The sequence below is a fragment of the Macrobrachium nipponense genome, chromosome 26 (assembly GCF_015104395.2).
Source record: "Macrobrachium nipponense isolate FS-2020 chromosome 26, ASM1510439v2, whole genome shotgun sequence".
In the NCBI taxonomy this organism is placed as follows: Eukaryota; Metazoa; Arthropoda; class Malacostraca; order Decapoda; family Palaemonidae; genus Macrobrachium; species Macrobrachium nipponense.
The window spans coordinates 65,038,980-65,056,479 of NC_087215.1; the positions used below are offsets into that span (position 1 = coordinate 65,038,980).

The window sequence follows — 17,500 nt, forward strand, 5'->3', positions numbered from 1 at the left end:
TATCCCAAGCCCTTTAATTTGGAAGTAGAAGCAGTAAAAAGAGGATTTAGAGGAAGGGGGCGCGCGACTAGTAATCCACTCACCAATTCTTAGATGCAAAAAAGGCGACGTGTATCTTCCAAGGAAGAGGAATGTTATCAAGGCAAGTGGGTTTGATAAGGGTGTTGAAGTGGCGGTTAGAAGGAGCGATTTAGTCCTAACTTATCTATTATGCTGTTACTATGCGGGAATATCGTAGGGTCCAAATGCTTAGAGAGTGAAGTCGAAAAATATTCAACTCGTACATTATTGTCTTGTTGAACTGCCAAATATAATAATAATAATAATAATAATAATAATAATAATAATAATAATAATGAAGAAGAAAGTATCCCTCACTGACGTCGCAAAAGCATGGGACACCAGAGTAAAGTTAAAGAGAAAGAAAGGGAAAAATTAAGACTCAAGGCCTGAAAATGGAAATAAGTAGGATATGGGATATGCCAGTGGAAATTGCACCCATAATCATAGGAGCACTAGGCACGATCCAAGATCCCTGAAAAGGCATCTGGAAAAACTAGAGACTGAAGTAGCTTCATGACTCATGCAGAAGAGTTTGTGCTCCTAGAGACAGCGCACATACTGAGAAAAGTGATGGACTCCTTAGGAGGCAGGATGAAAACCCGGAACCCCACACTATGAATACACCCAGTCGAATTGGAGGACTGTGATAGAAAAAAAGATGATAACAATAATATATATATTTTTGGAAGAAGACCTTTTTTAAAACAAATTCTGTTGAATAAAATGGCAGAGTTCAGCGAATTAATCTTATATATTATCTTTTCATTTTCTTATACTCGCTCTGGCTCAGCGATACTTCGCAATAATTGGCCAATATTCATATTGGGAATAATGCTGAAAGTGGTATTTTATTTAGAACAGGATTTTTGACTAATAAATCCTGTTCTAAATAAAAGAGTAATAAATCCTGTTCCAAATAAAATACCACTTTCAGCATATTCCCAATTGAATATTGGCTAGTCATTGCGGAGTATCGCTGAGCCAGCAAAACGAGTAATAACAAAAATAGAAAAGATAATATTTAAGATTAATTCGCTGAACTCTGCCATTTTATTCAACAGAATAATAATAATAATAATAATAATAATATTATTATTATTATTATTATTATTATTATTATTTTGCTCTATCACAGTCCTCTAATTCGACTGGGTGGTATTTATAGTGTGGGGTTCCAGGTTGCATCCTGCTTCCTTAGGAGTCCATCACTTTTCTTACGATGGGCCCCCTTTCTAGGATCACACTCTTCTGCATGAGCATTATTATTATTATTATTATTATTATTATTATTATTATTATTATTATTATTATTATTATTATTATTATTATTTTTTTTTTTGTTCAAATTACGAAAAGATTCCCAGGTAGGGTGACATGTGTTTCATGAGATGGTCTCCTTGACCTTGACCTAGCACACTGTTAAGCAACGTTATATCGAGTATAAGCACCTTCCATCCCAGAGATCGCACGCTAATGACTATTGAGGACTATTAAGCAAAGGCTCCTTAAAATACAAGTTATTGTGATGTTTCTCATTATGTTGTTTTAATTATTCGCGTCTAATAAACAAGACGGAATCGAGGCGAATGGAAGACAAGACAACAGGTGCTCATTTGGGTCAAAGCACCAATATTGTCTTGTCATTGGGGGAGGGTGTTAGAGGGTTGGGGGTGGGGTGTGGGGGACAGCGGGAGTCTGTAACTTATCAGGTGGTATGATTAAGGGATAATCAATAAAGAAAAAGATCAAGGTCATTATTTTCTCTCTCTCTCTCTCTCTCTCTCTCTCTCTCTCTCTCTCTCTCTCTCGTCATTATCGCCGCGACAGACTGTGGTTAACTAGTGCTAGCTCACTGAATACTTCAACGCCGAGTCACGCGAAACTTAGGTATAAAGTGACATCTTCGTTTAGACCAGACACGAAAAAAAAGGGGTGGGAGCGGGCGGGGCGGTGGGGTGGCTGTCGGCGTTAGAGCCGCGTGTTGGGAAGATGAAGCTTATAGCTTTCAAGTATGATCCCAGTGAGTAAACTTGGGATGTGTTGACCTGGTGGGTGTTTGAGAGAGAGAGAGAGAGAGAGAGAGAGAGAGAGAGAGAGATCTGTTTCTTGTTAAACATCTGCGATGAATCTTGTTTATTTTATCCGCATCGTTCCATGTAGGCCAGATCACACTTCCCTCCTGGATATAGCTAATTCATCCATTCCTGATGACATTCCTCCTCCTCGTTCATTGCATGACTTTGTGTACTTTTATTCATTTCATTCTTATTTTATTCAGACTCACTCTGGGTATGGTGGCTCTCGCTCCTCATTCTGACTTTTGACCGTTTTCACCAGATCGGTCCTAGACAGACTTTTTTTATTTATTTTTTTTCTCCTCGAATTACAATGAATAGAATAAGAGATAGCTTTTACGTTTATTTCTTTCAGTTCCCAAGTATATGTATACTTGCTGTTTCTGGGAGCTTGTGTATTTTGAATATCTTCAGTTTTTGGGTGTCGCCTCAGTGTAAGCTCGATTTCAGCTTTATTATTTCTAAATTGGTACTCTTTAAAATTCGTGGAATCACGTGGACTTTTTATCATCATTATGCTCTCATGAGAGCCACAGTTTTATAGTAAGGAAATCTGTTCATAGATTTTTTTTTATTTCTTTGGTATTTAGAGATTTGTTCACTAAGTTTGAGGCATTCTTCACGATCATAATGACATTGCTGGATTTACTTCAATAAGATTGCTGGATTTGCATCCTTCCATAAAGAAGGATATTTGCGTCTCATGAATGATTTCCAATAAATGCTTCCTTGTTTAACCTCCGAAGGACAATTTCTGCGCCTTTCACATTAAGCTTTTATGTACGTTGAATTATTAATCAATTATTTGTCTACTTTTCTACCCTCTAGCAAATGCATTTATATAAGTTTTTTCCTTTTACTTTCAAACAGGTGAATGTCTTTCAGTTTCACTCGGCTGTGTCAAAGGGGTTGCCAAGCGGTATCCAGAATGAATATGTAATCATTCATTTTGGACAGCAGTTGAATAACTGCAGTCATTCATTGCGTTAGTGTATTCAGCTTATCGTTAACATCACTTTTTCCCGCGTCATTCGGCCACAGGCAACAATGGCCAGTGCCGCTGCCTGACATCTACTAAAACAAGGAATCAATTCCCTTCATCTTGCGCCTTTCAAACTTCAATCAGCTGTTTCCCAACAGTAGGGCCTTTTGTCACCTTGAGAATGCCGAATTCCCTCAAACTTCGTGATGAAGTCTCTGATTTTTTTTTTTTTGAGCGGTGAGGCACCAGTAGATTTTTCTTTTATTTATTTATTTATTTTTTTCTTCCTACCAAATGTCGTTAAATATGTGCTTGCGTGTGAGCATTTACATATGTTAATGTACAAGTGCTTGTATGTAGGTAAGTATATTAGCGTATTACAAGACTGGCTGGAGAAAATGGCCACCGAGGAAAAAGAAGGATTTTAGCACAGTGAGCCTGGCCGTGGCTATGCATGACGAAATATTTTGAATAATTTCTGGATTGCCCTATATTTGTATATAAAAAGACGTTTATATTATATATATATATGTATATGTATGTAAGCATGTATATATATGTATGTATATGTATATGTATGCCTGCTTGTGCATGTTTGAATGTCAAACTCTTACTGCCGAAATAAATTGTTAACGTGTACGCGATTTCACAGAATTCTCGAAAACCCATTGCAAAGTCGCTTGGTAAACATTTTCTTGACACGAGAACCTGAATCCATCATTGATGCTGATTGTAAAATTATTATTGTCATTGTCGTCGTTATCATCACCATCATTGATGTTTCTTACGACAACTAGATACTGTTACTGTTGCATTATTTCTTGGGCCTTGATTTTTATTTTTCCATCGCTGTTGTTGTACCGTACATGTCTGCTGCTATGTGTCTATGATTGATTAGTTGATAGATAGATATATAGATAGATAGATAGATAGATAGATAGATAGATAGAAACTGGACCAGTTTTAAAACTAGGTCAGTGACCAGTGTGTGTTTTTTTTATCTGTCTAGGGGGGCAAGTATCCAAGTATGGCAATATAACCCTTATTCAGGGAGTGAAGAAACGGTAGATGATCGGTAAAGCCTCTCTCTCTCTCTCTCTCTCTCTCTCTCTCTCTCTCTCTCTCTCTCTCTCTCTCTCTCTCTCTCTCTCTCTCTCTCTCTCTCTCTCTCTCTTTTGCCTTTGCCCGCTTATAAGGGCATTCAAGGTTGCACTAAGGCAGTCACTTAATGGGCAAATAAAAAAAAAAAAAGACACTTGTTCCCTTTCTTTATATGAGGTCGGCGGCCGTCACACTATTTTAGTTTATTTATTGAGTTTTTATTTAATCTGCACTTAATTTTGATGTTTTATTTTAGTTTGTTATTTTTTTATGTTCACTGGAATGTATACTTATCATGAATAATACCGTGATTATTGTTGCTTTCCTTTTATCTCACTCCAAATAAAATTATAAATTTTATGTGGCCTTTAGATAGTGCGCCACAATGTAATGGTTAAACAGAACTTTGATATTTTGTTAATGATTCGTGTAATATATATGGGTGCGTCGTCAAAAGAAACTATTCCACTCGATGATTAAAGAAATTAAATGGATAAATAAGTTTGTAGATTAGAAAACCAAGACTCCAGTGCGTACGCAGGCAGTGTAACCAGGACCGCACACATGTGTATATATACTATATATATATATATATATATATATATATATATATATATATATATATATATATATATATATATATAGTATATATATACACATACACAAACATGTATGTATATATGTGGATGTATGTAAATGTCTGTATTATTATTATATATATATATATATATATATATAGTATATTAATATATATATATATATATATATATATATATATATTGTTACCATGCACCTTCTCTCATATGGAGTTGGTGGCACCAGAAGGGTACAGTCTACCAGTTTTTCAGAAAATCTTTAAGGGATAGGTTGCTAGCCTGTACCCTTTTTCTTAACTCCAAAAGATGTTGGCACCCCTTCAAACCTGGGTGAACAGGTGAACATTAGACTGGGTCAAACATAAGACAAGTTCTTCAGTGCTTAGCACAGTGCCCCTTTGGCTGCTTTTTCTTCTCCACTTATTTTACAGAGAAAAATAGAATCCTAATAGCATCACTATTGGACACCTTGTGAAGAAAAGGTTCAAGGATCTGTCACTTTTTTTTTTATCTACTTAACACAACTGTATCTCACTTCTTCAACAATAAAGCCCTGCCTCCCTAACATCTCTTCTAATCTTTGTATTTACACTTTGACGGCCTTCCTCTTCTTCATCCTCTAAAACTTCTAAATTACACACATTTCAGTATCCTATTTTCAACTGTTACATCCACAAACAGTCCACACTAAAACATGTTTATATTTCTGCACCTATACTAAACTTTATATTTTTATATTTCTATATTGCTCTTCTCTTCAGTCCTTATTCTACATTATGTAAGTAACAATTAATCTCAAGTTTCCTGTCTATCTCTCATGTCATGCTTGCTCACCTGCATGAATACATGCATACATATTGCAAAAGGACCTAGCGCTTTCGTCTGTTTAATATACACTTCTTCAGGGTACAGTACAAAAGGAAAGACAGGTAGGGGTGTCAAAAAGTAAGAGTGAATATATAGAAAAAGTAAATAAACAACATCTAGTAAGTATAGCAAACAAGCAAACAGTGGAAAAACTGCTAAGTTGTTATTTCACTTTTAGCACCATTAGGAACACTGTTTTAATGGAACTTAAATCTCTCCATCCTTATCAGGGATTCAAATCGAAATTGTCGTGATAGTCTGTTCTGTTCAAGGGTTATATTTTGGGGTGATCTGTATTACTTGTTTCATTGATTTATTTTTTATTCTTTGTTGCATGACAATAATTAAATTAATTCTATTATTTATATGACTTGGATTTCATTCATTTTGTACCATATTCTTGATACTAGATTTTACTGAAAGCTGACTGGTCGAGATACCCTTACACTTTTTGCCCATGTAATAATTTGACTCCTTAATGTTAACGAAGTGGTTAAGATTAATGTTCTTTTTTACTTTTCTTTTCAGGGGTCCACTGTGGGTGAAGCAGAGGTTAACCTTGAAACGTGCACACCACTCACCGAGGACGGGCCTGAGGCGTCACTTAGTCTGACAGCCTTCAAGGGAGAACTAGACTCAGCTGTCTCCCAGTATCTGTCCCAAGTAAAAGATCTCGGCTACAAAGGAAGTGTAGACGAGGGGACCAAAGACAAAAAGCTTTTGGAAGTAAAGTTCAAGCTTGACCCAGATGAGATCAAACCGAGGTCTGCCAGCGAGCAAACAGCAGACGGGAAAGAAGCTAAACCAAAAATCAAAGTTATTTCTAGGGAAGAGAAAGGCGAACAGACTCAGTTGGAAGTTGAGCTTCCGTCACTAGATAATCCTCTGTACATAACCCTTAGTGAATGCTCTACAGGTTTGTTTGAACACCTTGAAGAAGGGGAACTAGAAGACTGTGAAGAGGTTGACGAAGAAGCACTTAATTTCGAGCATTATTATGAAAATGGTCAAATTGGAAGTGAAGATGAACACATTTATGAGAATGTAGAAAATTCAAACAGTGAGGGAGAAGAACATCTGTATGATACTTTACCAAGGCATAAACCAGACGTACCACCAAAGCCAGACTTCTTAGCTCAGCTTGCAGCCAGACAGAGTGAGCCAGTGAAACGTGCTTGGAATCCTTTTGTGAACTTGAATGTTGATACTGATGAGACGCCTTCATTTAGCACAGCCTCGCCGCTTTCCTCACCCAGTTCTGACAATTCAGCAAACTCAGGAATAACCAGAAAGCTTGGAAAAAATAGATCCAACCCTTTCCAGTCCTCCAGACCAAGAGAAACAAGTGAACAAACTCTTATTCTTGATGGTTCTGAAACCTCAGACCTTGGTTCATCTGGTGGTGAAGATGAAATAAGATCAGTAGAGGATTGGCCTTTACCTCCCACACCTCCTCCCGGTGAAGCAGAGATTATAGAAGAAGACAACCCTTTGCCTCCACCTCCTCCAGAACTTGCATTGCAGGAACTTGAAGAGGCCGTTATTCGTGAGGAAGAGGAAGAGAGAAAACTAGCTCTGCAAAAAGAAAAGGAGGCAATAGAAAGAGACTATGGTTCAAAAGCACAGGATTACGAGGATTTAGAACAAGTTGAGGCTGTCAATGAAACTCTCACATCTTTAGAAGATACTTACGCTAGTCCTTGCAAAAAGAAAAAGGAACTCGTACTGAGAGAAGTCATCAAGGAACCCAAGATCATTCAGATTGATGATGATGATTATGAAGATTTTAACACTCCTGCCATAAGACATTCTGTGATTATTGCACTGAAGGACTCTATTCCTAGCATACCACAGAGCATCAAGCCCTCTGATATAAGAAGAAAAGAGAGTCTTAAACGAAGTGAGAGTCTGAAAAAGGTCGGCCTATTCAAACCTAAAGACAGTAAGCACCACATTGAACGCAGAGAATCAATTTTCAAATTATTCCCACAAACTGTAAAGTCAGAACCCAAGGTATCTAGGGAAACAGGAAGTATATCAGTTGGAGTAGTGTCCCCAAAACAAGAAATTCCTCCTTTAGAATTTCTGGAGAGTAGAAAAGGTGCAGATCAAGTGATTGAAATCTCAGAGGACGGATCTTGGGAAATGAAAAAAAGCATGGATCAAGAAAGTGCCAACCAAGCAAATAAACCAGATATTGACCCTTTCACTGGAATCCCAATAATGGCTCCTCCTCTTAGCCCAGTTAGCATTCCAGCCCCACCTTCAGAGTTCCAAACAAATGATGGTACAGATGGAGTATTCTCTGCTGATATTGTCACGACTCACTCAGGTCCCTCATCCTTGGCTAGTACCATCACTGATTCCACCGCAGGGGATCTGGTGCCGCCAGCTACTCCCACTTTGCTGACTCCTTCTGAAGCTATTCAGGAAGAATCTACTCAAGAATCTGAAAATATGACCGTTGCTAAGGTTAATGGCAATGAAACAGAATTTATAACTAATGGGAGAGTAACTGATTCACCAGGTAGTCAACAGAAGAACATTGGGGCAGCCATCATGCAAAGCTATGAAAATGAATTCCTGAAGAAAAAAGAAAGTATGAATTTGCCCGAAGTTTCCCTACTTGAATTTGGTGACTCTGTACGTGATTTGGAAGAACAAAGAAAATCTGTCATAAAACAAATGACTGTAAAAGCTAAAAAGAAAGATACATGGATCAAAACTTGCCACATGCACTCCAAAGGTAACGAAGATAGCATCCCTGTTGCCCCATCAAGAGCTAGAAGGAAAAATTCGCCAAGTCGTCCTAATGTTTGCGAAGCAACCCCTGTACCTCATGCTAAGTCTGATGGTCAAATGGACGATGAAATACTCGAAAATGTGAATCCAGTTGAAGTAGATATTCCCAAGATTGCCAGTTTGATTGAAACAATCAATGATTCAGTAGAACAATCCCAGATTGGCATGTTGCAGATGGGTCCAGAAGAACCTAAAGCTCCCCCAAAAGTTTCAAGAAAACACAAAAAAAGTGTTCCGAAGGCTGACGCTGCACCTGTAAACCTTGATAAAGTTGATAACCAAGAGGCAAGTATAGAAGAGGTCATTTCTCCTAAAAATACAGAAATTTTAGCTGCTTTCTTCTCATCACCTGTCAAAACTGCAAAAATTCCAGAAGTGAACCAATCCCCACCACTGCCACCAAGAGCCAAAGAAATACAGAATAAGGAACTGCTCTCTCAACCCCTAGAAGCGGCCTTTGAATCGGAAGGTCTTGACGAAGACCATGCAGAGTCTGACATTACTCCAGAAGTTAAACGTAGTGAAGTGCATCTTGAACGATTGATTAGTGTGGATGAACCCTCCTCAGAAAACTTGATGGCGATGAATAAGCCCACTTCAGAAACCATACTAGATAATTGCCATCTTGGTGATGCTGATTTCGAAGAAGATCCGTTGGTGAAAGAGAAAAACGCCATTAATGTCGGTCATAGTATTGTACCTCAAGTCCAGAACAATGAAACAAATATAGAATTTGAAAAGGATACTGAAATAAAAGAGCCTCAAATAGAGAATGAAATTCCAGCCGAACCAGCAGAAAGGAACAAAGAACAGGTCATCGACGTCACAGCTGTTCCAGATCTGATGGGAGATGAAGGTAAGAATCTTGAGATTTAAATTGGTTGTTCTTTGGCATCAATGAAGGCAGATTCATAGAAAGGTTATTATTTCCAGGATGCATTGTATGACTGTGGAGTAACCCATGGCTTTAAATTCCGTTGGTTTCCTGTTGCCTGTAGTATGCTGTTTTCCAGGTAGTACAATTTAGTTTTCTGAAGAACAGGCCATGACGTGTGGGCCATGGCTTGTTTCTTATGAATATTTCAGGTGTGCAAATAAGTCCTCTTCTATTCCTTAAAGATTTACTCTGAAACAAGACTGATGTTCATTTTTCATACACAAAACAATAACCCTTTATGCTTAAGGAAACACTGTGAATGCAATATGATACCAGATGAGGTAATATATTACCATTTGTAATGGTAACCAGACACCCTCTCCAAGATGCACTCAAGCAGTTAATTAGTAAGGCAGATATTCAGTGGAGCTGTCATACATATTGTTAGGACATCCCAGAAATTAATTACCATTGTTTTCTGAAAAAAAAAAATTAATTTAGTTTTGACATTCACTCATTCTGCACAAGAAGATCCTACCTAATATTACCTCGCTTATCGAGCAGTATTTTCCTCTCATCTTGTTCAACTAAATGCTAGCGAAGCAGAGTCATCACTGGAAACGGGCTAAATTCTGGTGACCTGGCCTAGGGCCAACCTGACCCGACTAGGCACAGGTCTGGCCCGACCCAACCTGGCCTGGGCCCGGCCCAGCACGGCCCAACCCAACCCAACCCACCCAACCCAACCCAACCCAGCCTTAACGCTATTCAAATGCTAGTATCTCTAAAAGTATTGAAGCTAAAAGAAAAATTCTTAGGGTAGATAAAACCTTACTCCTTTGAAGATTTATTTTTAAAATATCATAAATCACATTTAAATTATTTTAATTATTGCATTATAATTTTCTCAAAATGGATGATTTCAGCGCCCAATTCGATAGTTTTCTCGAATAATAGGCTTAGTTAAACTATGTCTTCTCGCCTCCGCGATAAAGAATCAGTTCCCATTGTATCGTTTGTCATTTTATTAGCAGTTTGACTTTGGAAGACTCTTTGATATGCAATTAACGATAACGTGTACGTAGCAGAGAGTTGCGAGATACCTAGTTAACCCTTTGAAGGTTTAACTTGAAGCTTTACGAGTTATCACCTCTTAGGGTGCCTTACTGGAATTGCTATTATTGCTATTAATAGTAGACGTCATGATAATAATTTAAAGAAAAAAAAGGCGTGTTTTGTATAGAAAGAAGGCCAGTCTTGCAAAATAATGTTTTGAGGAATTTTTCTTCATCATCTAACAGTAATAATGATAATAACAAATATCCTGTTGACTGTGAGTATTATTAGCAATACTGGCATCTTGTTCTCCCCCACCACCCCACCCCACCCCAAGAGTAACCAAGGAAAGTCTATTATAAAAACCGCACCTAACAGTATGTCAGTAGGGGAGCGCCAGATGTTCTTGGTAAAGAGCCACTAACCTACTGGATTTCTAATTTCAAGTGCACTTGCTCTCTCTCTCTCTCTCTCTCTCTCTCTCTCTCTCTCTCTCTCTCTCTCTCTCTCTCTCTCTCTCATGTAGGTGCGTTTGTTTCATGGGAGTTATGGCAGATGTGTATATTTGATAGTGACGATTTCTCTCTCTCTCTCTCTCTCTCTCTCTCTCTCTCTCTCTCTCTCTCTCTATTTGCGCTGTGGTCTTAGGTGTCATGGATTATCACGTATGTAATGCTAACTCATGATATCATAACTATTACTCTCATTGCTTTCTATTTTTCTCTTATATTCCATCAGTTATCACACAGGCGTTTCTCATGGAGACACTATGGAGTTACAGTCATAGACTATGTAGTTACATACTGTTCGAGGCCAGTGGATTAAAAAGAATCTCTTTTCTTTTAAGAACCTTTCATCGTAAAGGCTAAATATTTTGACTATGTAGTTAACGTTCGCGAAAAGCATAAGAGTTTGTCGCGAGCACAGTGACGTTTCATTACAGTTCATCCCGTTTTAGTTTCTCGTTCCTAACACCAATTTTCCCATATAGATTTTTTAGTAATGGTTGTTTGTCGCCTGTTTCTACTGATGACGTTTCCTGCTATAGATTCACGTCTTGTTTGAATATCAGCAGTCGTTCTTGTTAAGTAACTGCATTCTCTCCGAAGGGAACCATCTGTTTCATTCTCAGCTTCGTACTCAAGCTGTAAAGGAAACAGTGAAAGCGACTGAGTAGAAACAAGAGAACTTTCGTAAAAAATGCCATTACAGAAAGATCTTCTGTCCTAAAACACAAGTGGATGGGGAAGGTTTCACATACCATTAGGATTCGTCTTGTTGGGGAAGCAATTGGATCAAGAAGAAGCTCATGTTTGTCATGCAAAGACCATCATTCCACTGAACGACTTTTTTTGGTTTTGCTTTTGAAATGAAAGGATCATTGGTAATGTGATGATTATGGTTTGTAGTGCAATATAGGAAGGATTAGAAAACGGCCTGTGGTTTATTCTCAGTACAGCAACGGTCGTCTTTTGAGGAGTTCGCGTTGATTTGTAGGCAGTTTTTGTAGAAATTTTCTATGCGTATTGTCGCAGTCTTTCCGAACTTCCCAAAAGGCTTATCGGCATTATTCATTCGAAGTCTATTTACCTAGATGACTGAAGACCACAGCATTCACTGGACTAGTGTAAGATCTTCGTCGTCGTGAATTTAGTTCCCTCAGAATTCAGTTCAAAAATAGGAATTATGAGTATTTAACAATAATCAGAATACTTTGCAACTAAAGATTTTCAAGTCTTGTTGCTTTAAAGGGTTATATGACGCAATTCCAGACGATTTTAGGTATATTTCTTCTTTTATTTTTTCCATAACCAGGTAACAAAGTCTGAAGTACTTGGGAACAAGTTTTTATCATTCTGGTTCCTCGGTGGTGATAGTAACATGAAGGATAGCTTGGTTCAAGGCGTAATGACCACTTATATAATATATATATTATATATATATATATATATATATATATATATATTATATATATATGTAATATACTATATGTATATATAGGTATATTCTAATTAATGATAGATATATCTTATATATATATATATATAGAATAAGATATATAATAGACTATAATATATAATAATATATATCTATATATCTTATAGATATATATATATATACTATAATATATATATATATATATTCTATATATATATAAAGATTCTATATATATATAATATTATATATATATATATTAATCTATATATATCTATATATAATATATAGATATATAGATATATATACCATAGATATATATATATATAGATATATATTATATATCTATATTATATATATATTCTATATATAATATATATAGGATATATTATAATATATAATTATATATATATCTATATATCTATCTTATATATTATATATATTAATAACTATATATATATATATCTATATAACTATCTATTTTTATATATATATATATATATGGTATATATGTATATATATATATAATTATATATCTCCCAGCGCCACCTTTCAAGGTGAGGCGGATTACCTAATGACATTACTTTAAGAAATAAAAGAGCAAAAATTACCGATATGTATTGCGGTGGTTTTAATGCACAGGGTGTTCATCCACTATTCAGCATTTAAATTATGTATTTGTTCGTGAATGATGCGTTCTTTTCCCTAAAGCCATCACTTATTAGGGAATAAGGCTGAAAATAATGGATATACTATATATATTTAAATATCTGTGTGGTTGTGTGTATGTAATATATATAATATATATATATATATATATATATATATATATATATACATATATATATAGATATATATATATATATATATATATATATATATACACACACTCTTGAATACCTGATCTAACTGTTGTGTAAAAGGTGAACAGTTTGTAGCCGTTAATTGAATGTGGACAAACTTTTGACATTTGTCGATTTGGTGGACAGTCAACTTGGCCCAGAACAAACAGATAATCCGACCTATTTTCTTGCAACCGGTTCAAGATTTGCCCTTTTAAGGCAAATGTTAACAGATCCTAAACATATTCTAGCATTCTGGTGTGTGTGTGAGTGTTTTTATTTTTAATAGGGCTTTTTCTTGGTCAAGTTTTTTTGTGTCACCTGATGATTTTGTGGTTAAGTGATTGTTAGTGTAGCTATTAAAATCGCTCTCTCTCTCTCTCTCTCTCTCTCTGTATATATGTTTATACACACATATGTACACATATATATACATATTCATAGTTTGCCTAGCTTAAATGATATATGCAAGGTTTATCACCTATTTTTTTTTTTTTACTGAGGAACAGTTATAATCTGTTTTTCGGAAACTAACGCTAAATATCTGCAGCTGATATCGTAGCCTGCGGATATTTACCTTCAGCTAAAATAAATGGATAAACTTCACCTTCCCTTGGTGACCTTTTGTTTAAAGATGAATTTCTTACCAATGATGATGAAACCCCGTTCTTTCAGCTCTAGGAAGTGCATAAATAACCAAGAAATGAAAACTAATAACCCTCGATGATTTTCATCGTGGTAATATACAGATGAATGGTTCTTCTCGACTTTTGTCTAATTGACAGTTTAACCACAAATACAACTTTCTTGACCAAAGTCGTGCGGTTGTTAAACATTTCCCCCTTTAACCAGAACAAGTTTCAAGTCATGCAATTGTTTTAATTTTTATTTGTTGATTTATTGGTTTCTTTGGAACGGTTCCTCTGGCTATATCAAAACAGTAATATGTCTTCATGTAAGGGCCATATAAACGGATCCTTGCCTTGTCGTGGTTCCGTGTTTCCAATGGCAAATATAGCCTTTGTTTTTGTCAGATATCGTTGGTTTTGGTGCCAGTACTATAGTTATCGCTTCTTAACTTCTAAATCCTTCTCCCTCAGAAGCTGTGGTCATTCGGCTTTTAATGCTGCTTCTTCAAGACTGAGCAACTCTTAGTCAGTCATCATTTATTACTAAGCAAAGCTTTTTCTGAATTCGAATTCAATAAACTTTTATATTTCAGGAAATTCTTAAAGAAAAAAAAGTCGTTCTAATGATCAATCTTTGAAGCGACTAATTTTTCAAGCGACTATTTCTCCTTTAACTAAAGAATGATTATCGAAGCGTTTTTGAGAGCGACGGTGAAAATATATATATATATTTTTAAAGGAATCATTATGCAAGGACTACAATGTCAACCCACGCGCATTGCTGACGTCGACGTCACAGGAAGAGGAAGCTCCGTTTTCTGTAATGTTTACGTTATTGAAAAGAAAATATACCTGTATGTGTTTGTACGTGTGGTATTGTATGAATTGTGATTATGCGTATGTTCATGGTTATTTGATTTTTATCGTTGATTTTAAGATATAGTGAAATGTTATTTTCCTATGTCTTGAAATTTAAAGAGACGCAAAATATCCTCCATTAATTTTCATGTTTGATGTTGGGACTAGAAGTTTCATTCAATTCCAAGTTATCCGGCAAGAGTTGGTGCTGATTGCAGTCTTATATCCCAGAGAGATTCATTCATAACCTCAAAACAGAATCAGTTTGTATGAGTGCAGTTGTTATTATTGTTATAATGATTATTATTATCGGTGGTGGTAGTAGTAGTAGTAGTAGAAGCAAGATGATTACTCTTTTGGCCAATCTCCTGGTCCAGACTAATCACCCACCTGGCTGTGACTGCTGGTGGCCAGTCTGCGCCATCCTTCGACTTCGAGACGACTTTTACTTTCTTACCCTCTGGTTCCTCCCGACGTGTTTTATAGGTGAAACTTTCTTCCATCGGGTAGCTCTCTCTCTCTCTCTCTCTCTCTCTCTCTCTTCTCTCTCTCTCTCTCTCTCTCAAATAGGATACTGGTGGAGACAGAAAGGAGTATAAATTTTTTGCCAAAAGAATGATTGCGGAAGATTTCTCTGCTTATGAAAAATGAGTTTCGATCATTTTTTTTCCATGGAGCGAATATAATTCCTCTAGTATGCCTTAAGGATTCTTTGGTCAGTATGATAAATTCCTACATTATTTGTTTTTGTTTTAGTTTAATTCATATTAATATTAATTTTTCTAAGTAATATGTGTAGATATTCATTACTGTATCTTAGCGTTTATGGCTGTTGGGTGGTACGATGCTGGTGAGTCTTATTGGTAAAGCGACTATTAAATACCTATTGTCTTACTCGGTGCCACATGATAACGAATGCTCATTGAAGGTTTACTAAAAAAAAAATATTATATATATATATATATATATATATATATATATATATATATATATATATATATATATATATATTATCTGCATTGTGCGAAAGCATGTTGCCAAAAGCCGTACTTGCTTTAACATCACTTTAGTTACAAAAGCATAAGAAAAAGATAGTTTTCGTGGTAAGTCATTATCATTGATTTCTCAAAAAGCTTTGGCGATTACGTAGTTCAATGTGAATTTAAGGTTAAGGTTATACATATTTACTGTGCATCGTTATATTTTACGTAAAACAGTGGTGTGAGACGTTTAAGCACACGCACACAGTATATAAACATACACACACATATGTATATATGTGTGTGTGTGTTTGCGTGTGTGTGTATGTATTTGACAATGAATGAGATCAGGAGATTAACTGTAAATCCATGCGAAGCAAACATGTTGACGACCATTGGGATCTTAGCTTTTTTTATTCTCTGTCGTAATTAAGTGAAAGGAAAGACTGGACGCAGCAAATTAAGGAACACGATTCTACTATTGTCGATCATTAGAGCGTGTTCCCACACTTTTCACTCGGACGGTCGAACGGTATGGTACGGCCCCCATCCATACTTGCCCATCCCACCTCCCAATTTACTAATCGCCCATCGCTTGGAATTTTTCCCCAAGACGAATCAAGCCTCTCCATCGTTGCCTAAACTGTGTAACATTCTCTCGCGAATGAATGGAGAGAGGGAGAGAGAGAGAAAAAAAAAAATAAGACTTTCAATGATCCGTTATGGGAAGATGTGAGGGATGGGGAAAGAGGTATTCGCTTCCGTCTCAAAACAAAAGTTTGAATAAAAGAAAAAAAAAAAAAAAGAGACACGTTCTCACTTGGGCCCTGCATTCCATGAAAGCTATCGGATACTTGATTTGGTCTGTATGAAGATGTTCCCATTTAGAATAATAATAATAATAATAATAATAATAATAATAATAATAATAATAATAATAATAATAATAATCATATACAGTGTTTTTCCTTATGTTTGTTTTATGTGTAAAGGACAGTGTACAAGTACTGAACTTCACTTTTAGGTTTAGTGCGAGGTTTGGGACTATAGGTAAACATTCCTATGGTCGAGACAAGTATCAAAAGATTTGCCATCTCGACAATCTCGTGTGTTACCGTTATTTATTTATTCATAATGATATTACCTACATACGGTCATTGTAACATTCGAGATTTCATTCATGATCGACTTGCCGAGAAAAGGCTGCTTAAATTTTAAGTAATTAAAAGTTACTTTAAATTTGCAATTTAGGGTATAGTTTATGTGGTCAGTTATATTGCTTTGGATTTATTTGAAAACGAATTGAGGTATTTACTCTCTCTCTCTCTCTCTCTCTTCCTCTCTCTTCATCTCTCTCTCTCCTCTCTCTCTCTCGCTCTCAGTCTCCCCTCTCGTCTCCAATCTCTCTCTCTCAGCTTGAATCAAGGCATGCAAGGAAATATTCTGAATATTTCAGTGTGGACAGCTAATAAAAGTAAATAAAGTTTTTTTTTCTTTTTTTTTTATTTTATTTCTTATTTATTTATTTACCTATTTTTAGAAATTTTTGAAGTCTGATTGAGGGGTTATTTGTATAGTTGTTGGAAGTAAAGTACATTTAATGGTCTTATTCATTGACCAATTTCAAATTTATCTTTGAGCACGTTATATATATATATATATATATATATATATATATATATATATATATATATATATATTTACACACACACACACACACATATATATATATATATATATATATATATATACATTACATACATATATATACAGAGAGAGAGAGAGAGAGAGAGAGAGAGAGAGAGAGAGAGAGAGAGAGAGAGAGAGAGAGAGAGAT

General features: G+C 35.8%; 1 protein-coding gene across 3 annotated transcripts in view; it reads left to right on the plus strand.

Annotated features, from left to right (window-relative positions):
- LOC135200351 (microtubule-associated protein futsch-like) overlaps positions 1 to 17,500 on the plus strand; it is a 427,183-nt gene that overhangs the window by 139,762 nt on the left and 269,921 nt on the right. For all 3 annotated transcript variants that reach the window (XM_064228942.1, XM_064228940.1, XM_064228941.1), the window contains exon 2: positions 6,213 to 9,342. In XM_064228942.1, the coding sequence (XP_064085012.1) occupies positions 6,213 to 9,342 (3,130 nt within the window). The remainder of the gene's footprint in view (positions 1 to 6,212; positions 9,343 to 17,500) is intronic.